The 17,723-nt window shown below is 38.7% G+C and overlaps 1 protein-coding gene across 9 annotated transcripts in view; it reads right to left on the reverse strand.

The window, feature by feature from the left end:
• The window catches only part of ATP8A1 (ATPase phospholipid transporting 8A1), a 266,665-nt gene that overhangs the window by 70,319 nt on the left and 178,623 nt on the right, over window positions 1–17,723 (reverse strand). For 6 of the 9 annotated variants that reach the window (XM_065544954.1, XM_005554786.4, XM_005554787.4 and 3 more), the window contains one exon: window positions 7,185–7,357. The exons of the other annotated variants lie outside the window; for them this stretch is intronic. In XM_065544954.1, the coding sequence (XP_065401026.1) occupies window positions 7,185–7,357 (173 nt within the window). The remainder of the gene's footprint in view (window positions 1–7,184; window positions 7,358–17,723) is intronic. 9 annotated transcript variants of the gene reach the window in all.

The raw sequence follows: 17,723 nt of genomic DNA on the forward strand, positions 1-17,723 counted from the left end.
GTAGGTAGAGGTTGCAGTGAGCCAAGATTGCACCACTGCAGTGCAGCCTGGGTGACAGAGACTCCAACTCAAAATTTTTTTTTTACTGGAGTATCATTATAAACGCAAACCTTTTCTTCAATTCAATACACATGTAATAGATATTTTTCACAGAATCACATATATATAACTAAAGTACAGCAAATGGATGCGAACATATGAAACACTTGAGAATATTTTTTCTAAGGTGAAGTAAATAGAATAGGACTGGGGATAAGGGGAATACACAAAAAACACATAAAAATCAAAGAGCAATTTGCTTTACTTCAAGATTCTAGGGAGATGGCTAGCTTGCACATCTCCTCATTCTTTTGCTGGCATGTCCTCTAGCACCTTGCTGGTGCTTTCCCTAGAACAGAGGGAAGGCACTGCAGTGACAGAGCAGGCTCAGATATTTATGGCCCTGGGTTCTTCCCTTCTCTCTTGCTGCTACATGTAAATATGTATTGACATCTCATTGTAAAACAAATTCATGTCCTTATTTTCAGGGATTTTCTTGGTTACAATGGCACGGATAAGTTTAATGGAGCCACCAGATTGTGCAGCTGGCACCATAAAAAGAATGTCCGTTTTTTTCAAGGAATTGTGGAGAAAGGGACACCTGCCAGTGAGGAGAGATGAGGAAATGTTTCAGTTTTTGAGAAAAGAAAGGAACAGTCTAGAAATTACTCTCCTTGGAGAGACTAGGAGACCTTAGCGAGAATTCCATCAGTATTGCAGGAAAATTCTGTTTTAACTACCTCCCTCCATGTTCATTCATGAGCTACAGACACTTTATTATGGCCCCAGGGCTAAATTTAGGCAACAGCGGTTTTATTGGAACACGGCCACACCCATTCATTCACGTATCATCTAGAGCTGCTTTCATGCTACAAGTGCAGAGTTGAGTAGCTGTAAGAGAGAAAGCTGTATGGCCTGCAAAGCCTAAAGATACTTACTCTCTGTCCCTTTACAGAAAACATATGCCCCACCCTGCTCAAAACACCAGGCCCTTCTTTAACTTGTCCTAAGTCGAAATGGCTCACATAGGTTTACTGAAAAGGAGGTAATCACTGGAAAGCATCACGGGTTCAGGGAGAACCAGTTACACCAAGCTAACTCTGCTTCCCTTTCCCACACAGTGAGGTCTGTAGGCTGACAGGTCAGAGAAATGCCATAGGTTCCACACATCATGTCCTTAGCAAATCAGAACTGTCGGAGAACTGTACACAATCTATTAGGTAGATTTGTATTTGACTGAAGAACAGAGGAGAGTGCTGATGTACTGGTTTTGTAAAGCTTTAGGGAGGCCTTCAGTAGAAAGCTACAGAGCACTGCATTTAAAATTTACGAAACAGAAAATAATCATCAAGAATTTGGATGTGGTTGTGGAAGGTATATTTGCTTATTCAAAGTTAGTATGAAACAAAACAGAAAAATAGTAAAATGAACAAGAGGGATGGTGATGGAAATCAAGGTAGCAGTTATCTTTGGGAGGCGCCTCAACTAAAGGGGGCATGAAGGGCTTCTTGGGGGCTGGTCCTGTTTGGGTGCTTGTCACAGCAGTGTGTGCACTTTGCAAAAATCCCAAGCTGTGCATTTATATTTTATGTACTTTCCATTACAGGTTACCTATCTCATCAGAATTATGTAATCTGCAGTTCTGATTGTGTGTGTGTGTGAGTGTGTGTACTGGTGATGGGGGCAATGGTGATAGTGGTTTACCTAAAAGGAGTCACACCTAAAACTTTAAAATGTTGAATTACGGTAGGCTTCTGTAGCATTTAGATTTCTTATATATTTTTAGACATTTTATTGTCAAATATCAACTTCTCTGGTGGTGGTCATCATAATTGGCTAACAGGCTGTAATATAGCCACTGCAGTGCCTTTAACACTACTCAGTCAAGGTGAAATAGCAAAGGAGATGGGCAGGGCTGAGCAGACGATTATTATGTTAAAGCAAACTATTGGCATTTTATGAAGTTATAAAACTTATTCAGTGTGTCCTCTTTTAGCTGTACACGTATGAAAGAAATATTCTCTCAACATTTCCAACATTTATTCATATTTTCTTGGAAGCAAATATAGGGTTGACATTCATTAACAGTTTGTAAGTCTTTTCAAAGCCAAACATCTGCTTGGCATCCAATGGTGTTCAGAAATTTTTTTCTTTAAAGGAATGTCTGTTGAGCATTTATTAGCTTCATTTGTACTTTATGACTACTTTTTAAGTAGAACATATATTTAGAGAAATTCTTAAAGCTAAAGACAATCTCCAAAGATTTAAGAAGTAGATCTGCCTTTATTTAATGCACTCATGCTATGACAGCAAATATTCAGTGTCCCTTTAGACTTCTTGCAGGACCCCTTGATAGGAGTAAGGTGAAAGGTTTTGCCTGGAATGCCACTCCCAAATGACAACACTCACGGAAGTCAAGTGTTTTTTTATACACTTTGGGGAAAATGGCCTAAAAGGGGGTTAAACTTTGATTAGAGATGTTGCAAGTAGGAAAAAATGCTTACTTCAATTTAACTTTTGCTTTTCAGAAGACATGAGTACATAAATTATGTAGAAGAACGATGATTACTAGACAGTCTAAAAGCTGGAGGCTCTAAGCCAATTTTCAACCAACTGTCACAGAACATAAGTTTCAAAATATGTTTAAACTAAACTGACAACTACAGAAAAAATGTAAGATTCTTTGAAAGGCTGGGTTATATGAACTGATGAGGACCTCAGAAACCACATGCTATTTAACACACAGTAATACTTCACTGCAACATTCCCACTCTCTTCTGGAGGGAATATCAAAAGAGGTAGAACAGATGCTTCCCCAAATTAAGCTGATCCCAGCAGTAGAAAGACTATTCCAAGCAGAGTGGCCAACAGAAGGAAGGTTCATCCAAAACCTAAAAGGGCTATGAGAGGTCCTTTGGCCAGCAGCTTTCCAGCCGGGACAAGATAACCCAGGAAGGGGGCTTGTGTGTATTTCCCACCCTACTATGACGAAGCTGGTCCACTTTTACTTGCTTTCTACATCCGGGTTCCCTGGAAGACTGGAATCACTGATATTCCAATCTCTTCATTTTACAGGTCACAAAACCAAGGCCAGCGAGATTCCATCAGATATCCAAACTGCCAAAGCAGTAGAGCTAGAACAAGCATTCTGTGAATCTCTAGATAAAATGCTTTAATGCCAATTATACAGGCCATAAGACCAGAGTGCATAAAGCACTGGTCCCTGAGACTAAGAATTACTTATTTAGTACAGTTACTCCCCAGGATAGCCCTTGATTTCAGTTGTATCCATAAATCTCCATGAGTCTTAGAACAAGCTGTTCTCCCTATGTCTACCTCTCCAAGGAGTTTCAGTGAGTCTGTAAAACCCCTGAAGGGCTTCATGCAATTTTACATGTTTGTGTGCATGTGTACTTCTTCTGGAGGGAATGGTCTATAACTTTCATTTATTCTCCAAATTATCTGTGATCACACCAAATCATGAGAATCAGTGAGCTTGAGTGAGGGAGTAGAGGGGAAGAAGAACCACAAAGGAGCAGTTTAAAAGTGGGGAAAATGTATCAGAAACTAGAAATTAGATGCCTGATTCCTATTAAACTATTCAAGTTATGCAGGTAAATACTCACAATGTTAAAAACAAAAGCTGCACCGTATCTATGAAAGAACAGTACTTGGTCAGGCGCAGTGGCTCATGTCTGTAATCCCAGCACTTTGGGAGGCCGAGTGTGTAGACTGCCTGAACTCAGGAGTTCGAGATCAGCCTGAGCAATGTGGCCAAAGCCTGGCTCTACTAAAAATATAAAAAATTAGCTGGGCATGGTGGTACACACCTGTAATCCCAGCTACTTGGGAGGCTGAGGCATGAGAATCACTTGAACCTGGGAGGCGGGGGTTGCAGTGAGCTGAGATTGTGCCACTGCACTCTCCACCCTGGGTGACAGAGTGAGACTCCGTCTCCAAAAACAAAAACAAAAACAAAAACAAAAACAAAAAAAAAAAAAAGAAAGAAAAGAAAATACAGTGCTTGTTAGACTGATAAGAACAGATTTTATTCTACTTCTTGGGTTTTATATACTTAAGAAAAATATTTGAGGCATAACATTCAACCTATACTTTGGAAACCAAAACCACCAGGACTCCAGAGCCCTGAATAAATTTGAGGTGGGGGGATTAGTTCTGTCTCTGAAAATTTCCTTCAGAAAACAGTGGTAAGAGAGAGACATAATGTCTGCTGCCTGGGAACAACTGTTTCTTTCAATTCAGCTGAAGACTCTGGAGGGACAACACTCATCTTTATAACTGTGTCAATGAAGCAAACACTAAAAACTGCCTCATTCTGCTGCCTGTGCTGATAGTATCAGGGAAGAAAGTGGCTGATGCAATCCTGATGATGGAACTAATACAGAGACTCTCATTACCTGTTATAGGAAGGCTTTCCCCTTTACTTCCACTCTACCTAGGGCTAAAGAGAAGACTGCACAGGAAGATCAGATTCTGAATTATCTGCATGTGTGTGGAATGACAAGCAGTAGATTGGAAAATAGTTTAAATTTGAGAGAAAAGCCCATAAAGCCAGCATGAGCATAAATGAATTTGGGAAACAGTACTGAACTGTATTTTGAAATAACAATCAGTATTTATCTGGAGCGTCTATCTTCTAATGGAGTAAAATAGAGAATTTCCTGAGGCCAGGAGATTGTAATCATTCCAGAAACGAGGAGTGACACTTGGGTTTAATTGGAAAGAATGATACGCAGAATGACCCACCTATTCCTATCCAGGGATAGAAGCATTATCATGGAAATTATACTTTGAGGTCAGTAAGCAAAATGACAAGAAGATGATCTGTGCCAATAGTTTAAATGCCAAGAGGCACCAGGCCAAATAGGTGCACAGACATAAATCTGGCAGTGGCACTGATGTAATTATGAGCTTAGATCAATTCTCAAACATGCCGGAAGCTGAACCACAGTTCTTATGGGAAAAGACAGAGTATGAAGGTAATTACAAGAAAAAAGCTGAGGAAAGATATGTGACTTAAGAAAAAAAAAAACAAACCCTTAAAACTTAGAAATAAAACTCAGTGTCTGCATAGGGACCTCATGGTCTTGAAATATGCATAAAACAGAACCGAGGGAGGAAGGGGCCACACATTTATAAGCTCGGTTTCAGAGCTGAGTCGCACGTGCATGGCAGGGTGTGATTCCCTCCCAGGGGTCTGGGGCCTGGAGAAGCCCAGAGGTCCATGTGACTTGTGAGCATCCAGAACAAGGATTTTGGGAGGGAATTCCACAAGCACAGAACATATTTTTTCTCCCTTGACTGTGCTTTCTAGTTTTTCTTTCCCTCTGCTATTGTTTAATTTTGTGGTTCGACTTCTTGAAGAATGGTGGGAGGTACTGTGTTAAGCAATGGTTTAAGAATGAGGCTCCGCTGCAATTACTGCAATATGAAAATTGGCCTCCCACATCTTTCAAACCAAATTGTGATTTGACTTAAAAAGAAAGATACATGAAGGAGAGCAGGTATCAAGTGTTACTCATCTTTTATGTGTTGCACTGTGCCCAGCACACAGAAAGTAGGCACATAACAGATGACTCTAGGGAACTGGCCATCTTATCTAAACACTTTTATATTCTGTTTCATGTTTCCAAGTAGGAGCCAGCAATCATAACACTTTTGCGCTTTTGAGCAATCTTTTGTTGATCCTTATGATCCCATTAGTGAAAGTGGTTAAGTGACCAAATCTGGCATATTATTCTGATGAAAAGTGTCAAAGTTGAACATTAGTCACACTTAGTCAAGATATTTGCAAGGAATCAAGCAAAATCACTGTAAAAGTAAGTTTTAAATAGCATGAGAATATCAAAGTAAAAATGAGTCGAAACAATTTTCAATCTATGATGAAACAAAGAGCCTGATGACTAATATTAAACATCTGTACAATATATTGTCCAAGAACTTTATAGCAATATTATTTGTTAATACATACCACAGAAAAGAAAAAGAAATTATATGACTAAAACAATTAGACTCCTGGGAAAGATAAGCAACTCTTAATTCTCTGAATATAGTATAATTTTATAGGCTAAAATGATGCTTATAAAGGATATTGAGAATAGTTTAAATTATATTTCAGAAAGTATATCTCAGCTGAAACTTAGGAAACGTCTATAAGGTATGGCTAATTCATAATATCATAAACAAAATATTTAAGTGAATAAACCCAGACAAAAAAGGTACAAAAAGCATAACTTTATTAGTAAATGTCTTTTTAAAGAAAATGATAAAAGCACATACAATCGTTTTAAAGATAATACCAAAAGCACAGATTCTGATAAATCTTTCAGAATCCCTGCTAACATTTTATCTCCCAGGAAGAGAAGGCAATTTGAGAAACTGCTACCTTGGATCTAGACCGATCAACTCCTAAGATTCAATAGTGAATGACAAAGGAGAAATCCTCAGTTTTCATGGTGATCAGAAAAGAGGAGCCTGGGCATATTTATCATATTCACGAACCTACTTTAGGTCCTAGGAAGGCAGAGTTTAAACCATTTATACATAAATATGGGGAAGATTCCTTGACAAAAAACTCAGGAAGGACTGGAGCTATGTCGTTTACAAAAATGCAGTTCTATGAATTAGGCCTTGATAACTCAAAAGAGATTTTAATTTAGGATACAGGCAATTTTATAAATTAGAAGGCAAAGGAATGTATAGCCAATAAATACCTCTCAGAAAAAAGCCCAGTTATTTGGAAAATGATTCAGTTTGTACCTTTCATCATGCTATTCCCCAAAAATAAGTCTTAGCAGCTGGATTAAAGATTTAAATATAGAAAACACGACCGTTAAAGAAACGACCCAGGTGGAAATGCAGGTAGATAATGAATTTTAAACAAAGATAATGGCAAGAAACCTGTAGATTCAAATGAGGAACAATACTTGTTAATGATTGTTAGGACTCACTTTTTAAAACTAACAAATTCCATCCCAGTTTGTGAACCTCCGGTCTTGAGTGAAGACGTTAGTAAGTAACCTAACTTTTACAAACTCTGGATTACTTTCATTGACGTTTATAAATCAAGAACTTAGGATGAAGTCACTCCTTACTAAAATCGGACACTGTTAAGGAGAACTTACCGACAGCAAATGACAGCTTTGCATGACAATGCTAAGTCCAGGAAATACTGTCGTACTCCAAAGGTTAAGGCATATTTGAGGGTTTTCCCATCAATTATAAGAGCAAAATCATTCTCTTTCCGGAGAGCATCACCGAGGGTAGTACAGTGACGGCTGAGAGTTTCCCTTGTTCCCTGGAATATTAAACAAGCAAAAATGCCATCAACATTTACTCCCATTTGTTCTACTATGATGCCTTAAGGATATCTGGCAACTACATTTAGTTATCTTCAGTGCTTTTTATGTTTCAAGTTGCTTTCATATACTTCCAGTCATTTGATTCTCACTAGCCCCTCAGAATCCTGGACAATTGTTATCAGAAAAAGTGAGTTACTTGATTGAAGTCACACATCTGTTCCTCGCACGGTTGGGACTAGACTATAAGTCACCCGTTCCTCAGGTGATTCTGTAGTCTTTGCTCATTATTCTAACCACAACTGTTTGAAATGCTTGTTCCCCGGTGCCGTAAAGAAATAGCACTTGAACATAAATTTATTTAGTAAGGTCATTTTTACTTTTTGCAGAAAACACTCGCCAGCAGTTTTGCCACGAGAGTACACTGAACAAAGGAGACAGGGTCGTGTATAACCTGACGTGTTCACCCTACTGCTGTGTCCGGCTTCCATTGGCTGGAATGGGACCTCATATTCAGTATTTGTCCCGCTTGGCTAGCAACTTAGAACCTTTTAAAAGAGGCAAAGGTAAAGGAGAACAAAGGAAGGAGAAAGTAACTTGTGGAATGCTGAGAAAGGTAAAAACACTTTTAAATAAGGAAGAGGAACAGGCTATGACCTAATGCTTGCTTGGACCAGTATAAGCATGCCAGGGCAAATATTTAGGCTAAACTGTGCGAGCTAGGAACATAAAGTACATGATTTCTTTATTACGGCTAGCAGATATTTAAGAATGTTAGCCCAGGTCTTTGAATAAATTTTGCTTTTAACCGAAGTTACTATTTCTTCCTAATTAGACGGGGAGGAAAGTCTTTGAAGAGGAACCTGTACTTTTTACACGACCAGGCAATCACAATACTGCAAACATATTTTCAGTAAATTATTTCGTTAAAAAATTGTGTTAATTTATGAGCTAGTCAAAGTTGCTTCTCCATGAATCAAGGGAAAAAGTTGGGGAATATATGCATCACGCAACTATGTTTTGGTCAACAGACTGCATATCCCATGGTGGTCCCACGAGACTGTGAGACCATATTTTTACTGTGCCTTTTCTATGTTTAGATATACAAATACCATTGTGTTACAGTTGCCTACAGTATTCAGTACAATAACAGGCTGTACAGGTTTGTAGCCTAGGAGCAATAGGCTATCTCGTCTGAAATGGGCAATGCCATCGAGGTTTGTGCAAGTACCTTCTATGATGTTCACACAATGACAAAATTGCCTAATGTCATGTTTCTCAGAATGTATCACTTCATTAAGCAAACTGTGATTTAAATAATTTATGGGCATTCTTTCAAAAATCCTCAATGCTATTGAATTTAACTCCTAGTAACTAAGAGGAGGAAATACAGAATCTGTAAACTCTTGCCACTTTTATGAACTGGCTTTTGTAACTTTAATCATGATTTCATGATGTTGTATTTTAGTTGGGGATGGTGACCTGTGACTTGGTAATCTTGATGGATCAAAGAAAAGAACCCCTTCTATCAATGAAGAGTTCACTTTCAGGGACAATAAAAGCCTTTAGTGTCAAGGACAGCTTTGTTCACCTCAACTATACAGAAGGGATGTATTTCTCTCCCTTTGTCAAGAACTGCTTTCCCAGCTCTTCAAAGGGATAAAGTTTCAATATATTTAGTTTTTCTCCCCACATCCTATAGATTCTTCCTATAACCTAATGGAGCCAATTTTCTATTTCACAAGAACCCTACCATGGTGAAGAAACACAACACTGGCCTGGCCCAAGGAAATATAATGAATAATTCCCCTCCTATCAGATTTCTGTTCTGAGTACTAAGCCTACAGTTATTTATAAAATAAGTACAAATATATATTTATATAATAAAATATACCTACAATAAAAATACAGTACACTTACATAACAATTTTTATTATATTCATGGGATTTACAATTATTGTTCCAATTTAAGCATGTTGTTTTATATATATAGTCATTTTATAGTTATTTCACAGAGAAGCAAAGGGATAGGTCATTAAATTTTTATGTTGGGGATTTTTGAAGGTGTTTTTACATTTGTATGCAAATATGGTTCACACTATGTTCTGGAATATCAGAATCCTTTTACCAAAATAATAGAACCAAGTTGTACTATAAAGAAAGACTGCCCAACTTTCCTAATGCTGAAGCTTCACTTAACAGTTGCCCTGTTCCCCATGACACACAGTGACACAAAGGACCACTATATAACAGCATTCTTTGCAAAATTTTCTGTTCACACTTTACATCAGGGGTGGGGGGAGAGTAGCTATTTTAATTTACAAGCCTCACCCTCCTGTTTCCTGCTAGAAATTTTTGGCCCAAGAGGACTTAAAGAAGTGAAAAATGCTGGTAATAATTCCACAAGCAAAATTTACTAATGACAATCTATAATCGATTTCCCCTGGATTATCTTAACAGCAAATTCATATAGAGTAAATGAACAAATAAGTCAGTGAACTGATAAAAAATATTTAGCACATACTACACACTAGGCATAGTTCTGAGGGCTACACATAGAGATGCAACATTTAAGTTAACACTTGCTACCACCCTGAGCAGGAGGTACTACTGTTATCTCCATTCTGCAGATGAGAGTATTTCAGTTCCTTGCTTAAAAATATGTGGCTATTAAGTAGTAACATCAAAGTGAGAATTAAATTTCGGTGGTAGCCTGTCTTTCTCTATACAATCCAGCAAAAACAAAACAAAACAAAACAACAAACCAAACTTCAGACAGTACCAGGCACAGCAAGTTAGAAATGGAATGCCCACACCAGTCCCTCTGTTGCTTCCCTCGAGCCCTCATCATCTGTCTCTCATCTTGTCTTTACCGCCAACAGAGATTTCTCTTTATAAAACACATTTAAAACACAAATCTTGTCTCTTCTTGCTTTAAAAATTTTCTAGGGCTTTCTACAGCTGACACAATAAAGTCCAAACTCCTAAAAATGGCATGTAAGGCTTTCTACATTCTGAGCCTCACTTTCCTTCCCAGTGCCCTTCACAATCTTGGTTCCTTTTGTTTCCCTCTCCCTGGAATGTCCTCCTTTCCAGAGGATCATCCGCTGCCTTCAAAAACCAAGCTTACCCTGAAAACCCTCCCGGGTTCTGTCCGTGCTACCAAGTGTAACTCATTCTACTGCAGCAAAACCCTCCGAGTTTCTTGACAGGAAAGACCGCGTTTAACCTGTTTCCCAGCAACAAAGGCAGTATCTTCAATTACAGATGCTCAGGAAATACATATTTATTGAATGGGAGCACTGATAAATTCTGATTTCATCCTGCTGGCAATGCTCCATTTCCCCCTTTATTATCATTTCTGATGAGAGAAAGAAAGTGAGAGACAGACACACACAGAGAGAGGTCTTCTCTTTGCTCCCTAATTTTCTAGGGAACAAATAATCCATTACTTTAACAGACTTTCAAACAAAGGCATTGCTCACTAAAATGCCTCTGTATTTTCTTTTAAGCTATTGCCCAAGTGATTTCTGAGCTGAAAACCTGAAATGAAACCTGAGATGGACCTCAGGAGGACTTCAAATTTCTTGAAAGCTCAGCTACAAAATAAGACTGAAAGTCAAATAAACCCCAGAACTGTGAAACACCCTCATGAACCAACGTGGGGTATGCAGTCCCGAGGTCCCCACTCTCCCTCCTTTCTAAGGCATTCTCTAACACCTTAAAATTTGTTGAAAATTATCTAAATTCGTGACATCAGTATCCCTAGGTTTTGTTGGCGACTATCACAGATCTCTGGCAAATCAGAAGGTGTCAAGAGATGTGATAGAAATAACATTTCAGAAGGTGAGTCAAAAACTTCTCACTGTGAGCTCACTCGTCAGCCCACCTAGGGTGCAAGGTAACAACAACAACAAAAGCTGCAAACATTTTCTCATTTTAGTTTATAGTTTTCTTTTGTAAGCTCTGTTGTTAGCTGTGTGCTGCCAGTTACAAGTTATATTTTATCCTTATTTACTGCTGGGAGTATTTTCAAATTCTTTTATTTATGAAAGTTTATTGCTTCTCCCCTAAGTCCAGGAGCCATACTTTATGGCTGCATTGCATTGAAGCTTATCTCCTGTAGCTAAGGATAAATTTATTACTATATTAGCTGTTGTTTTGTTTTTTTTGGCTACTGAAGGGGGAAATTTTTAAATATTGAAACTTAGTGACTTGTGAAAGTGAAAATATAGTAATGAGAAGCTAAATCAGAAAAAGCATCAAAGACCACAGCCTCAATAAAATAAAAGATCTCTATTTCCTTGTTCTGCATATTTTCACTTGTGGGCTGAAAGTCCAGGAGCATCGGAGACATTGCAAGGTAAAGGCAATGTGGGGAGATGGACAGGCAAGAGGAAAGGCTGGGGTTCAGACACTCAGCCAGGCAAGGGAGGGAGTCACAGTGGAAAGTGAGATTCTCGTGCCCCTTCCTTGACCTGCACCCTGTGTGGTCATTCTGGGCAACCATTCTGCTCTGCTCTTCCCATACCCACAGCACCACATAGAGCCCAGTGCTCACTGGAAGTCCTTAGCCTGAACCTCCTACCATGCTTTCTTGCCTTGCAAATTCACCATTTAGGCCACACCCAACACAACTTCTCAGTTCTGTCTTGTTAACACAGAAAGGAAAAAGCCACCTCACTGCGAGGGCAGGATCTACTCCAGTTCCCTCTTCTTATGTGGCTGCTCATCACTGCTGGTCTAGACTTTTATCCATGCCTAGTGGATTCCATGTTTCCCAGAGGCTACTCCAGACCTTTTCTTCTCTCCTCAAGAATCCAAATTTGGCCCCTGTCACTTCAGCAAACATCGGCCTGTTTTACTGAGAACATTTATACATTTATAGCAGAAAGAATTCCCTCAACTTTCCTTCTTTAACCTCAAAACTTCCCTTTACCTAATCCCCTCTATTCTTGAGCTGGGGGAACACCTGCCTTCTCCCCTTTGTTTCTTTCACTTCTCTTTGCATCTTCATTCTCCCCATTGGCACTATTTCTTTTTTCTTTAAGCCTACCTAAAAGGTCACAATTTTCTTATTCTAAAAATAATGAACAAATAAACCAAGACACATTCCCTTGATCCTACTTTCCCTGAGTCCTCTAGATGACATCAATACCTCCATCTTTTGGATCCCTGAAATACTTCATTTACAGTATACTTACACAAGGTAGCATGATGTCGAGTAGCTTATCTATTTATATCTCTATAATCCCTTTGGAACAGAGGTCTTTGATGAAAAGGTAATAACAGAATAATCAAATTATTAATGATTAGAGAATATCTTATAGGAAGTTAGAGTGGTTTTCTTGTGTGACCATTTTAAGGATTGTTTTCTGCTGCCAGTGAAACTCCTGTATAATCTTAAATATGCTGATTCATAATAAAGAAAACACTAATGTGCTTATCTCATAAAGAAAATGAAAAAGAGGTAGTTATGATCTAGCATCTATTTCAGCCTCAAATATTTTAAATTGTCTAATGAATGTAATACAGTGTATATTTAGATCAGCTACTTAGTCATCAACCTTGGTTGTAAAACAGTGGGCCAAGGAGAGATAATATTTATTTGGTTTATAAGGAACATGTTTGGGAAAGATGGTCGAATAGGAACAGCTCCAGCCTCCAGCTCCCCGAATGAGCAATACAGAAAACAGGTGATTTCTGCATTTCCAACTGAGCCTCCGCTGCTGATACCCAAGCAAGCACGGTCTGGAGTGGACCTCAAGCAAACTCCAACAGACCTGCAGCGGAGGGTCCTGACTGTTAGAAGGAAAACTAACAAACAGAAAGGACATCCACACCAAAACCCCATCTGTATGTCAGCACCATCAAAGACCAAAGGTAGATAAAACCACAAAGATGGAGAAAAAGCAGTGCAGAAAAGTTGAAAATTCAAAAAATCAGAGCGCCTCTCCCCCTCCAAAGGAACGCAGCTCCTCGCCAGCAATGGGACAAAGCTGAACGGAGAATGACTTTGATGAGTTGAGAGAAGAAGGTTTCAGTAGATCAAACTTCTCAGAGCTAAAGGAGGAACTACAAAGCCAGCGCAAAGAAACTAAAAACCTTGAAAAAAGATTTGATGAATGGATAACTAGAATAACCAATGCAGAGAAGTCCATAAACAACCCGATAGAGACGAAAACCACAACACGAGAACTACGTGACACATGCACAAGCTTCAGTAACCGACTTGATCAACAGGAAGAAAGAGCATCAGTGACTGAAGATCAAACGAATGAAATGAAGCAAGAAGAGAAGTTTAGAGAAAAAAGAGTAAAAAGATACGAACAAAGCCTCCAAGAAATATGGGATTATGTGAAAAGACCAAATCTACGTCTGATTGTGTACCTGAAAGTGACGAGAATGGAACCAAGTTGGAAAACACTCTGCAGGATATTATCCAGAAGAACTTCCCCAACCTAGCAAGGCAGGCCAACATTCAAATTCAGGAAATACAGAGAATACACAAAGATTCTCCTCAAGAAGAGCAACTCCAAGACACATAATTATCAGATTCACCAAAGTTGAAATGAAGGAAAAAATGGTAAGGGCAGCCAGAGAGAAAGGTCGGGCTACCCACAAAAGGAAGCCAATCAGACTAACAGCGGCTCTCTCGGCAGAAACTCTCCAAGCCAGAAGAGAGCGGGGGGCTAATATTCAACATTTGTAAAGAAAAGAATTTTCAACCCAGAATTTCATATCCAGCCAAACTGAGTTTCATAAGTGAAGGAGAAATAAAATCCTTTACAGACAAGCAAATGCTTAGAGATTTTGTCACCACCAGGCCTGCCCTACAAGAGCTCCTGAAGGAAGCACTAAACATGGAAAGGAACAACCAGTACCAGCCATTGCAAAAACATGCCAAAATGTAAAGACCATCGATGTTAGGAAGAAACTGCATCAACTAACGAGCAAAATAACCAGCTAACATCATAATGACAGGATCAAGTTCACACATAACAATATTAACCTTAAATGTAAATGGATTAAATGCTCCAATTAGAAGACACAGACTGGCAAATTGGATAAAGAGTCAAGACCCATCAGTTTGCTGTATTCAGGAGACCCATCTCATGTGCAGAGACACACATAGGCTCAAAATAAAGGGATGGAGGAAGATCTACCAAGCAAATGGAAAACAAAAAAAGGCAGGGGTTGCAATCCTAGTCTCTGATAAAACAGACTTCAAACCAACAAAGATGAAAAGAGACAAAGAAGGCCATTACATAATGGTAAAGGGATCAATTCAACAGGAAGAGCTAACTATCCTAAATATATATGCACCCAATACCGGAGCACCCAGATTCACAAAGCAAGTCCTTAGAGACTTACAAAGACACTTAGACTCCCACACAATAATAATGGGAGACTTTAACACCCCCACTGTCAACATTAGACAGATCTATGAGACAGAAAATTAACAAGGATATCCAGGAATTGAACTCAACTCTGCACCAAGCAGATCTAATAGACATCTACAGAACTCTCCAAATCAACAGAATATACATTCTTCTCAGCACCACATCACACTTACTCAAAAACTGACCACATAGTTGGACGTAAAGCACTCCTCAGCTAAAGTAAAAGAACAGAAATTATAACAAACTGTCTCTCAGACCACAGTGCAATCAAACTAGAACTCAGGACTAAGAAACTCAATCAAAATTGCTCAACTACATGGAAACTGAACAACCTGCTCTTGAATGACTACTGGGTACATAATGAAATGAAGGCAGAAATAAAGATGCTCTTTGAAACCAATGAGAACAAAGACACTACACACCAGAATCCCTAGGGACACATTTAAAGCAGTGTGTAGAGGGAAATTTATAGCGCTAAATGCTCACAAGAGAAAGCAGGAAAGATCTAAAATTGACACCCTAACATCACAATTAAAAGAAATAGAGAAGCAAGAGCAAACACATTCAAAAGCTAGCAGAAGGCAAGAAATAACTAAGATCAGAGCAGAACTGAAGGAGATTGAGACACAAAAAAACCCTTCAAAAAATCAATGAATCCAGAAGCTAGTTTTTTGAAAAGATCAACAAAACTGATAGGCCGTTAGCAAGACGAAGAAGAAAAGAGAGAAGCATCAGATAGATGCAATAAAAAACGATAAAGGGGTATCACCACCAACCCCACAGAAACACAAACTACCATCAGAGAATACTATAAACACCTCTATGCAAATAAACTAGAAAACCTAGAAGAAATGGATAAAATCCTGGACACATACACTCTCCCAAGTCTAAACCAGGAAGAAGCTGAATCCCTGAATAGACCAATAGCAGGCTCTGAAACTGAGGCAATAATTAATAGCCTACCAACCGAAAAAATGTCCAGGACCAGACAGATTCACAGACAAATTCTACCAGAGGTACAAAGAGGAGCTGGTACCATTCCTTGTGAAACCACTCCAATCAACAGAAAAAGAGGGAATCTTCCCTAACTCATTTTATGAGGCCAACATCATCCTGATACCAAAGTCGGTAGAAAGACAACAAAAAAAGATAATTTTAGACCAATATCCCTGATGAACATCAATGCAAAAATCCTCAATAAAATACTGGCAAACTGAATCCAGCAGCACATCAAAAAGCTTATCCACCACGATCAAGTGGGCTTCATCCCTGGGATGCAAGGCTGGTTCAACATATGCTAATCAATAAACATAATCCAGCATATAAACAGAACCAAAGACAAAAACCACATGATTATCTCAACAGATGCAGGAAAGGCCTTTGACAAAATTCAACAGCCGTTCATGCTAAAAACTCTCAATAAACTCGGTATTGATGGAATGTATCTCAAAATAATGAGCTATTTATGACAAATCCACAGCCAATATCATACTGAATGGGCAAAAACTGGAAGCATTCCCCTTGAAAAGTGGCACAAGACAGGGATGCCCTCTCTCAGCACTTCTATTCAATATAGTGTTGGAAGTTCTGACAAGGGCAATCAGGCAAGAGAAAGAAATAAAGGGTATTCAGTTAGGAAAAGAAGTCAAATTGTCCCTTTTTGCAGATGACATGATTGTATATTTAGAAAACCCCATCATCTCAGCCCAAAATCTCCTTAAGCTGATTAAGCAACTTCAGCAAAGTCTCAGGATACAAAATCAATGTGCAAAAATCACAAGCATTCTTATACATCAATAACAGACAGAGGAGCCAAATCATGAATGAACTCCCATTCACAATAGCTTCAAAGAGAATAAAATACCTAGGAATCCAATTTAGAAGGGATGTGAAGGTCCTCTTCAAGAAGAACTACAAACCACTGCTCAGTAAAATGAAAGAGGACACAAACAAATGGAAGAACATCACGGATAGGAACAATCTATATTGTGAAAATGGCCATACTGCCCAAGGTAATTTATAGATTCAATGCCATCCCCATCAAGCTACCAATGACTTTCTTCACAGAATTCGAAAAAACTACTTTAAAGTTCATATGGAACCAAAAAAGAGTCCACATTGCCAAGACAATCCTAAGCCAAAAGAACAAAGTTGGAGGCATCATGCTACCTGACTTTAAACTATACTACAAGGCTACAGTAACAAAAACAGCATGGTACTGGGACCAAAACAGAGATATAGACCAATGGAACAGAACAGAATCCTCAGAAATAATACCACACATCTACAACCATCCGATCTTTGACAAACCTGACAAACACAAGAAATGGGGAAAGGATTCCCTATTTAATAAATGGTGCTGGGAAAACTGGCTAGCCGTAAGTAGAAAGCTGAAACTGGATCCCTTCCTTACTCCTTATATAAAAATTAATTCAAGATGGATTAGAGACTTAAATATTAGACCTAAATCCATAAAAACTCTACAAGAAAACCTGGGTAATACCATTCAGGACATAGGCATGGGCAAGGACTTCATGTCTAAAACACCAAAAGCAATGGCAACAAAAGCCAAAATTGACAAATGGGATCTCGTTAAACTAAAGAGCTTCTGCACAGCAAAAGAAACTACCATCAGAGTGAACAGGCAACCTACAGAATGGGAGAAAATTTTTGCAATCTACTCATCTGACAAAGGGCTAATATCCAGATTCTACAAAGAACTCAAACAAATTTACAATAGAAAAACAAACAACCCCATCAAAAAGTGGGCAAAGGATATGAACAGACACTTCTCAAAAGAAGACATTTATGCAGCCAACAGACACATGAAAAAATGCTCATCATCACTAGCCATCAGAGAAATGCAAATCAAAACCACAATGATATAGCATCTCACACCAGTTAGAATGGCAAGCATTAAAAAGTCAGAAAACAACAGGTGCTGGAGAGGATGTGGAGAAAT

This window comes from Macaca fascicularis, chromosome 5 (assembly GCF_037993035.2).
Source record: "Macaca fascicularis isolate 582-1 chromosome 5, T2T-MFA8v1.1".
NCBI lineage: Eukaryota > Metazoa > Chordata > Mammalia > Primates > Cercopithecidae > Macaca > Macaca fascicularis.